The sequence below is a fragment of the Hemicordylus capensis genome, chromosome 12, assembly GCF_027244095.1.
Source record: "Hemicordylus capensis ecotype Gifberg chromosome 12, rHemCap1.1.pri, whole genome shotgun sequence".
In the NCBI taxonomy this organism is placed as follows: Eukaryota; Metazoa; Chordata; class Lepidosauria; order Squamata; family Cordylidae; genus Hemicordylus; species Hemicordylus capensis.
Window position 1 is genome coordinate 6,976,018 of NC_069668.1, and position 9,925 is coordinate 6,985,942.

A 9,925-nucleotide genomic window follows, 5' to 3' on the forward strand; every position below is an offset into this window, starting at 1 on the left:
GTCTCAGGTCCCATCCCTGGCAGCATCTCCGGGTAGGGCTGGGAAAGACTCCTGCCTATAACCTTGGAGAAACTGCTACGAGTCAGTGTGAAGTGTGCTGCTGAGTCGACCTGGCGACTCGGTCCTGGCGACCACCGAGCCTTTCAGTGTGGACAACCCTAAACTAGATGGGCCCATGAGCTGACTTGGTAGAAGGCAGCTCCCTATGTCCCTACCAGGTAGGCCACAACTCGCATAGGGCTTGGCGAAGCCGATTCAGGAGGAAAGAGAGCCGAAGCTGCTCATGGCATAACAAGGAGAGGTCTCAACTTCCCAAAGTGTTTATGTTGGATGCAGCCTTTGCTGCTGAATTCGAGGGCCCGTGTGCTCCGCTCCGGTAGAGCCAACATCCCAGAGGAGCCCGAGCTTCTGAGATGTGCTGCTCCAGGAGAGCCACCCTGTGAGTAAGCCTTTGCCACTTCATAGCCCCAGCCGGGCCTGCCTGGCCTGGCCTGCCCTGCCCGCCCTGCCCTTCTATCACCGCCACTTCTATCCCGCCAACCAGGATGTGTCAATCCCACACTCTTGGCTTTTTAAACATTAACACTGATAAGATCTCAAGTGTAGGCCGGAGCAGCCTGGAGCTGTATATTATGATGCGAGAGAAGCCGGAGCTGCAGCAAACCTGCCTCTCGCTGTCAGGTATCTGAAGGGCCCAGTGACCAACGAGCAGCCTGCCTACCTGTCTTAAGCGCTTCTCTCCCAGCTACAGCAGGGGTGGGGGAAATCTGAGCTCCCAGTAGATTGCCCCAGGGAAAGGAAGAGGAGGCAGCAAGGCAACATGGGAACTGATACGCTCTCACAGTTATGTTTCAAACTCCCGCTAGGGCCTCCCGCTAGGGCCTTCCGGAGCACAACTGGCAGCCGGTTACTTATAAACTGCACCACCGTCGTCCCCAAATGGGGCAGGAAATGCGTGGCAGGGTGCCACTGCCGCCCTATGTCCTGCCTACCACAACCCTAAGAATTCCAGCTGCAGGAAGCCATTGACGTAACTCCCGATAACCCCAACTGCCAGTCCCAACCAGATATGGTTTCTCCCCTTGGGCAGCCCATAAACAGAAATCCAACAGCGCAAGAAGTCCAGCCACTTAAATGATAACTAAGACTTATTTCTGTGGGGCGACCCTGAGTAGGAATCTGCCAAGTAAGGTTTATGTGTCGATGAGGCCCCAAATGTGCAACGGTCTCCGTACATCTATAATGGTTATCACAGCAGGTACCTTCAGCTAAGAAGCCCCTCCTGTTCCAGATATCTCCTTGTCCCAGGCCCCTGGCAAGGAGAAAGCCACTGCCTCGTCGTTTCTTCAGCAAGCAGAAAAGTCTTTTTCCTACAGCTGTGGTGGAAGGAGCAGGGGAAAACACCCAAGGCAAGGAGTGAGGAAAGAGGTATACCTAGAAGCAGCAACCTCCTCTCCTTAAAAAAAAGCAAGGCTGTGGAACATCGGAAGCTGACTTATACCAAGTCAGACCATGAGTCCACCTAAGCTCTGCACTGACTGGCAGCAGCTCTCCAAGGTTTCAGGTAGGAGTTTTCCCCAGCCCTACCTAGATATGCTGCCAGGGGTTGAACAGGGAGCCTTCTGCATGCAAACCAGGGACTTTACCACTGAGCTACAGCCCCATGCCAGAAGGCCGATTGGTGGGCGACAAAACTATTAAAGGTAAAGTGTGCCATCAGCTCCTGGCGCCCACAGAGCCCTGTGGTTGTCTTGGGTAGAATACAGGAGGGTTGACCACTGCCTCCTCTTGTGCAGAATGAGCTGATGCCTTTCAGCACCTTCCTATATCACTACTGTCCAATAGAGGTGTTTACCATAGTCTGGGAAACATACCAGCGGGGATTCGAACCAGAAACCTTCTGCTCATTAGTCAAGCATTTCCCCGCTGCGCCACTTAAGGTCCTGACAGAATTATTAAGCTAGGGGAAATCCAAACCAGAAGCAGACCATGGTTACAGGTCCTGGTTTGTTTCCTAGCTGTGGTCTGAAATTAAACCACAGTTTCTGGGTTCAGAAGCAATCCATGTTCCATGACTTTGGTTTACTTCAAAGCAGAAGTCAAAGCTTTTGCTCTTCTCTTCCTGTGCACAGGAGAGGCTGAGTGTGCAAGCACGCAGCTCTCACAGGTTCATTCACGGAGTGGTCAGAAACCATGGTTCCTTCTTACTCTGACCAATATTTGTGTCGAGAGTGGCAATTACATCTGCATTGCGCATTTGTATTATAAACCCTCTTTGACTTCTCTATGGGTAGGCGAACAGTTGACTCCCACCTTCCCAGCAAGACTGCCAATTAGCGCACTGCCTGGATACACAAAGCACAAAGACAGAGAAATATCAAACATTTTGCAAGGAAATTTAATAATCAAACAGAACTCTCGCCAATATCGCCAGAAGGTTTCCACAAGTTATCCAGCACTACTGAGAACAAGGTCACATTTAGTTTGACAAAAACAAGAGTGAAGTTTACATAAATGTGTCAAACCAAGTTTTACAGTAGGCACAGGAATTAAGTTGAGCTATTTTTACAAAGCAAGAACAAAAACAATTTATCAAACTGCCATTTGGCTGCATTCTTTTCTATTCTAGAATTTAAATTTACATACGTTTACACTTTGGAATGATCAGTTTTAATCAATAAAGAACAATCCAAACTTTTATTCCTCTCCCCGCCACAAAAAAACTTTCTTCTGTAAAGACCTCGGCAGTAGCAAACAAAGCAGTTGGAGATAATTCTCTCAGGATGTGCAAAGTTTTCCATGCTGCACAATTACAAGACACACACAGGCAAGAGTGAACTCAGCTACAATTAAAGTTGTCAGACCATGTTTAACTACATCTTAATCTAATCCATTTTATTTTTTACAATCCTGCATCTGGAGCTCATTTCCTGAATCCCTGTAGGTATTCTGGGTCACTCTTAAGAACCTTTTCAAGTACAGAAAGTTCAGCCAAGTCTACCTTAATCCAAAACCTTTAAAACAAAAACACCACACAAAAACCTGAAAGGGAACAAGGAGCAGAGGGGTCTATGGGACTCTCCCCCACCACACACACACTCTCCTCAAAATCAGGGAGCTCTCGCCCCTTCTCCCAGACAACGGGTAGCAATTGCAAGGTACCTTACATCTCTCTCTCTCTCTCTCTGGCACACACACACAAAACCTGCGCCCCTGCCCTGCCCCAGTGCTTTTCAAATGGGCGACCCCCAATTCTTCGGCACAAGCCTCAACCCTCTGCAACCATCCAACGGAAGCCTTTCCCATCTCCACCAGGCCTTCTCACAGGAACCAACACTCCAATTCACAAGTCAGTCCACAATGCCAGTGCACGCCGCACACGCACACACCCCTCACCTTTAACTCCACTTCAGCTACGCAGCCGAACATCTATGCCCGCATTACTTCGACGGCTGACACCGGGCATTGGCTGAGCAGACTACTCAGCACGGCTGGGGAGGGGGGAAGGGAGAGGCACAGACCGGCTTTTTCGAAAAATTAATTTACATGCCAGGCATTTGAAGAGGGTGGACACCATTTTCCTGCCCGGGACCAACCAATCCATACTGCCAGGGCATTGATCAACAGGGAAAGCTCCGATTAATGGCGCCCTTCCTCTCTGCCATTCATTGTTATTTACATGCACAGACATATACACACACACCCCTGAGCTGTTTTATTAAGCAGCTCATCTGCAATCTCATCTGGGAAACACACACCCAGACAAGGCGAGCAATGTTTAAGCCTGTACATTCCCTCCCTCCCTCTTCACCACCACCCCCACCACCAGCAACGGATATGAATATGACTTCTAAGCACGAAGTGCACATAAGGAAAGGGTGGGGGAGAAACACACATCAGCACATTGAGAAAGTCCCCAGGCGGAAGGGGATGTGGAACAGAGTCTGGGCATTGTTATGGAAATGGCCTCCCCAACACCAACACCATGAGCGTTACACACACACACACAGAGGCATGCACACACACAAAGGCATGGAGGAAATAGGCCGGCTGTGCCTACCCTGTCTTCCCACATCTAAATTCTGTGCATGATAGCAGGCAGAGAAAGGCCACCAGCACATTCAGAGGCAGGGCAACTCGTGGGTCTCTGTAAGTGGTTAGAAAGCCCCCAGGAACTCTCTGCACCCCACATAAACAAACCTGGACACATCCCTAGGAGAACCCAGGGGCAGAGTCAGTAAGACAGACAGGCACTTGGTGTACGCCAACACCCAAAACCGGGCGTCTCTGCAACACAAACCTCCTGAAAGTCAAACGTGTCTACAGTGCCACCAGAATTATTGTGTTCGTCCACAACAGGACTCCCTCCCAGCCCCATTTCTCAGGCCCAGGCATCCCCACACACAGGTGTGCACAGGTTCAAATCCACAGGGAAGGGGAAGAAGAGGATGCAAGCAGAAGAGGGACCCAAAGGCTTAGGGGAAATCTGCCTTGACACTGACCCTGACCCTGACACACACAGCACTGGAGAGCAAGGGGTGGAGCAGACCCTGCCCCATATGGGACAGCGGGGGAAGGAAACCCCTTTCTCCAAGTTGTGAAAGGAAGTGTCAGTGGGGACACAAGTCCCCCACCAAGAAGTGGGATGGGGCGACCGATGTGCGAGGAAAGGCATTCGCCTGATGCACAACCTCAGACGCAGGCACATCCTGGCTCTGAGGGGAATGGGAAGACACCTCTGAGAGTTGTCTTCCTACACACACTCTCGAGAACACAAAGGGCTCAGCTGAAAAGTTTATGGGACCTCCCTCAATGATGGCCAAGAAGGAAGACATAAGATCATAGCAAACATACCCCAGATCCGTTTTAGGACTCTTGGCTATCAAGTGGGGAGAGGTGAACCCCCAAACACCCATTTCTCTTCTTCCTCCTCCTCCAGGATGGTGGTGGGGTCGTACCTGTGGGTCGCCACACATTCAAAACCCCACCACCTCCGTGAAGAGGGAGCAGGAACTGTGCCTCTCAAAGGAATAGAAGAAATCTGAGCTCATTACTCTGGAGTAAACATGGGACGGCGGTGTTCACTGTCTGGCAGCCTGAACCTAACCCACCTGCTAAAGAACATGAGGGCTTTCTTCAGGGTGGGGGGCAACAATGGAGAGAGCAGGGTCTTTTTCATCTCAGCTATGGAATCCCCTTGCCCAAGAGGAAGCAAGCGGGGGGGGGGGGAGTCTCCTGACAAACTGACAGGATTAAACAAGTCCTCCCCTGACCTTGTGCGCTCTCACCCCACCACAAACACACCATGAGGGCACCATACATGGAATCAAAATGAATTCACTTCCCACCCCCATCTTAGGAAATCTGTTTAATGCCAGGGGGCAGGGGGGACAGGCTGAATAAGAAAAAGGACTTCCCCAATTTTTTGGGGGGCGGGGGGAGTAATGAGGGGAACACAACATTTTCCTATCAGCAAGACTTATACACCCCTGCTTTTTCTTTTCAAGACTGGTTTCCAGGTGGGGGAGTGAAAAGGAGGCCTCTGGCCATGGGCTCCCCAGACCCAAAGACTCTGGTTTGGTTTTTCTCTGCTCAGAAGGGAAACGGAGAAGCAAGAAACCATGGAGTCCCATAAAATATTAAGGAAGCGGTTGGGGGGGGGGAGAGATAAGACGGACTGGTCTATCCACAACCACTCCTAAAACATTCCAACAATAAACAATAAGTACAAACAGAGGAGCTAAATTCACTGCTAATTAACACAGACCCATTTCCAATCACACATACCAACCTAAATACTGTCGGGGGGGGGGGAGAAGGGGAAGGAAAGGTCTGTAGTTAGGTGTCAATTATTTCAAAGGGGGTGAGAGAGAAACAGGGCTTTCCACCTCAGCAACTCCCCAGAACCCCCCAAGTCAGAGCTGCTGATACAAGATGGGGGACGGGGAGAGAAATATAGACAGGGAAGGAGAGATTTTCAAACCAGCTTCCCCTACCCCCCCACCACCACTGACTTTAAATGGAGGTGGGTAAGGTGGTCCCCACAAAGTTCCTCATGAGTGTCAGATTGAGTGTGTTTGGGGTGAGATGGGGTAAGCCAAGAAATTAAGAACAGAAGCAGAAACTTACTGGGGCAGAATGGAAAAGACACACACACACTTGCGCGCACCCCGCAAGCTTTAACATTTCCCTTTCACGCCATAAAACTGGGTGACTTAAGTAGAAGCGTTTGCAGGGAGGGCGGAAAGATCCAGGCGAAAGAGGGGATACACAGGAAACACACACACACACAATGTGGGGGTCTGTCTTCCCCCTATTATCTTGTCGCAAAATTGGGGCTCTTGGAAGGTGCATCTTTTTATGGAGTTGCAACTGTAAAGAGAGACAGACACAAAAAGGAAAGAAACTGACATACGTCAGCTCACTTCTCTCCCCTTTTCATCCCCTTAATAAAGTTGGGAGCTGTTAGAAGGGAGTTGTGGCGTGGGGAGACTGTTTCTGATATGGGGGGGGGAGAGAGATGAGCCCCAGATTTTGTTTCCCCCCCCCATATACTTCCCCTCTGCACAAAACTAGAACACTGCTCAAAGAGGTGGGAAATGTTATTGGGGCTGGGTTTCGGGGGGGAGAGAGAAAAGGACACAAACCCCAGACATTTATTTTCTCCGTGGCTTCTAGTAAATTTGGTGGGCTGATTAAAGAGGGAGGGAAATGTTTTTGGGTACAAGTTCAGACTTATTTTTGTTTACACTGTTCCCCCTACGTCTTCATAAAACCGGGGGTCTGTTTAAAGAAGTGGGCGCCCCCCAATACAGACACACACACTTTTAAGAGGGGGAGAAAAAGAAGAAACAAGAGAGGAAATCCATACATGTACACACACACACTGACTCTTAAGCTGGGAAAAGAAACAGTATTATGGAGGACTTCTGAAGGAAGAAGGTTAAACAACAACAATAATTTATTTAACAATAAATGAGAGAGAAAATAAGAAACAGGAGAGGAAGCCAGACATATATACAGGGACTCTTAAGGGACAAGGGCGGGGGGGAAGTGTGATTATTAATGATGGGAAATGTAACGCTAAGAGAAAAAACCTATAGGGATGGAAACTCTCCATAAACACATATAGACTATCTTTGAAGGGGGGAGAACATTATCGATGACTGGGGGTGGGTGATTAAAACATACAGACAAGGAAAACAAACAAGTGAGGAAACCTGACATACATATACACACTTTTAAACAGGGAGAAGAAAGTGTTGTTATGGATAAGATTTTTTTCGGAGTGGGGAGAAGCTAAACAAAGAGAGAAAAGAACATACAGGAAAGGAAACCTTCCATATTGATACCTTAAGGGGGGAGAAAAAGGCCATTATAGATGTATTTGGGAGTTACAAGATAAAGAGAGGAAAACATACATTCACATATATACACACACACTCTTTTGAGGGGTGGGAGAATATTATTATAGATTACTCCGGAGGTTAAAATATGAGAGAAAAAGGAGAAACCCTCCATCCACAAACACACACTTTGAGGTGGGGGCCGCGGAAAAAAGTATTACAGATGAGTTTCTTTTGGGGAGGAGGAGGGAGGGAGAAGGGGACCACCCCCCTAAAAGAAATGGAAAGGGGAGACCTCCAGCAGTTGGGGGCAAAACAGAAAAGGAAACACTTCATATATATACGAGGTGGGGGAAAGAGAAAAGTATTATTATGACTTTCGGGGGAGGGGGGTTTACAACATAAAAGAGCCAAGGAAGGAGAAGAGGAACCCCTCCATGTATGTGTGTGTACACAACACACACTTTTTTGGTGGGGAGATAAAAGTGTTATGGATTACTTTCTTTGGGGGAAGGAGGTTAAACACGAAGACAGGAGAAGAACAAACAGGAAAGGAAACCCTTCAGACATATACATACACTCTTGGGGAGGGGTTGTTGTTATGGATGACTTTGCAGGGGGGGTGTTAAAAACATAAAGAGGAAAAGAAGCCGAGGCAACCGACACACACATAAACACACACACTTTGAAGGGGGGGAGGAAGAGGGAAAATGTGTTCCTAGGGATGAGTTTCTTTGCAGGGGGGGGAGTTAAACACCAAGGAATAGGGAAAGGAGCCCTCCATATATACAGGCACTTGTGTAAAGGGAGAGAGAGAAAAACAGAGAGAGAGAAAAGTGTTATTGGGGATGACTTCGCGGGGGTTAAAACCTAAGCGAGGGAAAGGAGGAGAAGGAGGAGAGGAAGCCCACCACCACACAGAAAGACACGCACTTTGGACGGGGAAAGGGGGGGGCAGGAAAAAGTGTTACGGGCGAGTTTGTTGAGGGGGGGTGAAGTCCTGAGAGGCCCAGGAAGGGAGCCCCCCCATCATCCTCACCACCACCCACCACCCCATAGGAAGCCCCCTCCACAGAGGTGCCGAACGAAAGGGACGCGCAGACTCCCTGCCCGCCCCCGTCCCCCCCCGCCCCGAAAGAGAACACACGCGGAGGGGAGACCGGGGCGGGGGGGGGCCTTTGAGGCGGGGGGGGCGCCTCGGCGTGAGGCGAAGCGGCTCCTCCATCCCGGGACAAGCCGCCATCTTGTCGGGATCGATGAATTGAACAAAGAGGATCAATTTCTGATCGCGGTGGCGGCGCTGATCGATGGGAGGCGGCCAGAGGCCAGGCGGGCAGGGCCGGCCCCGTCGGGGGGGGGAAGAGGAGGATGGAGAGAGGGAGCCCCCTGGGGTAGGGGGTGGGGGAGGTGAGGGGGTGGGGGGACCAGGGGGCGGGGTGGGGGGGGAGAGCCGGGGGGAGGGAGAAGGGGACCCCCCCAGCCGCCGCCGCCAACCCCCGAGAGGGGAAGGGGGGCCCCTTGCGGGGGTCGGGGGCTCCCCAGGAGGGCTGGGGGCCCGGCGTGGGAGGCCCCCACGGCGCGCGGCGAGGGGCCCCGGAGCCTGACCTGCAGCTGCTGTAAATCAAAGTGCTTCCAATATTGAAACATCGATCCCACATTGTCCGCCATCTTGAGACATATTGAGAGAGAAGAGTGAGCGAGCGGCGGCGGCGGCGGAGCAAGCGGGGGAGAGAGAGCGAGGAGAGAGAGCGGGAGGGAGGGGGGAGCACTGGGAGGGAGGGAGCGAGGGGCAGGAGGAGAGCGTGTGCACGCGGGAGGAGGAGGACAGAGAGCGAAAAAGAGAGAGGGAGGGAGCGACACACACAGGAGAGAGGGGGAAGGAAGGAAAGGGGGGGGGAAACGCCGAGAGGCAGCCCCAGCCAGCGAGGCCGGCCGGCGAGCGAGCGGGCGGGCGAGAGGCGGGGCGCGGCGAAAACCCCGACGGGAATCCGCAGGAGGGCGCGGGGAGGTGGAGCGGGCTGGGCTCAGCCTTGGCCGGCGGCGGGGCGGGCGCGAGAGGGTGGTCTTTCCGTCCTCGCCGCCACCCGACCCGGCAGGGAGGAAAAGAAGCAGCTCGCTTGTAGGCATGCCGCCGTGTATCCCTTGCAGGGCGCAGCCGGCATTCCTGTGTGCCCTCCACCCCCAGTCCCCCACCGCCCTGTCCCCACCACAGCTGTTGTGAACGCGGTACTTAGGAGGAAGCGGAGAGAGTGCCTGGCTAGTGCTCTCCTTTCATGAGCTACTTTATTCAACGCTGCCTTGGGGCGGGGGAATGTTTTGTTTTGTTTTGTTTATTTTCGGCAAACAGGAGTTATTGGGAGGGGGAGAACGGATGGAGGCGTTAGTAACTCGCATACTCTCGCGGGTGTTTATTTTTAACACATTTTTGATAGGAGAGAGGGAAAGAGGTCCCACTATATAGGGGGGGAAGCGGTTTGTCTACTTGGATACGTTTTTAACACACATTCATTAGGGGGAGCAGAAGTTTGTTTAGTGGTTGATTTATATAGTTTCAACGCGTTTATTTAAATTAGGAAGGG

The 9,925-nt window shown here is 51.4% G+C and overlaps 1 protein-coding gene across 5 annotated transcripts in view; it reads right to left on the bottom strand.

Annotated features, from left to right (window-relative positions):
• CUX1 (cut like homeobox 1) overlaps positions 1–9,110 on the bottom strand; it is a 337,155-nt gene extending 328,045 nt beyond the window's left edge. For all 5 annotated transcript variants that reach the window (XR_008311776.1, XM_053274795.1, XM_053274790.1 and 2 more), the window contains exon 1: positions 8,952–9,110. Coding sequence is in view for 4 of the 5 variants with exons in the window: in XM_053274795.1 (XP_053130770.1) it covers positions 8,952–9,014 (63 nt within the window). In the remaining variant the exon portion in view is untranslated. The remainder of the gene's footprint in view (positions 1–8,951) is intronic.
• Between the last annotated feature and the right edge of the window lie 815 nt (positions 9,111–9,925).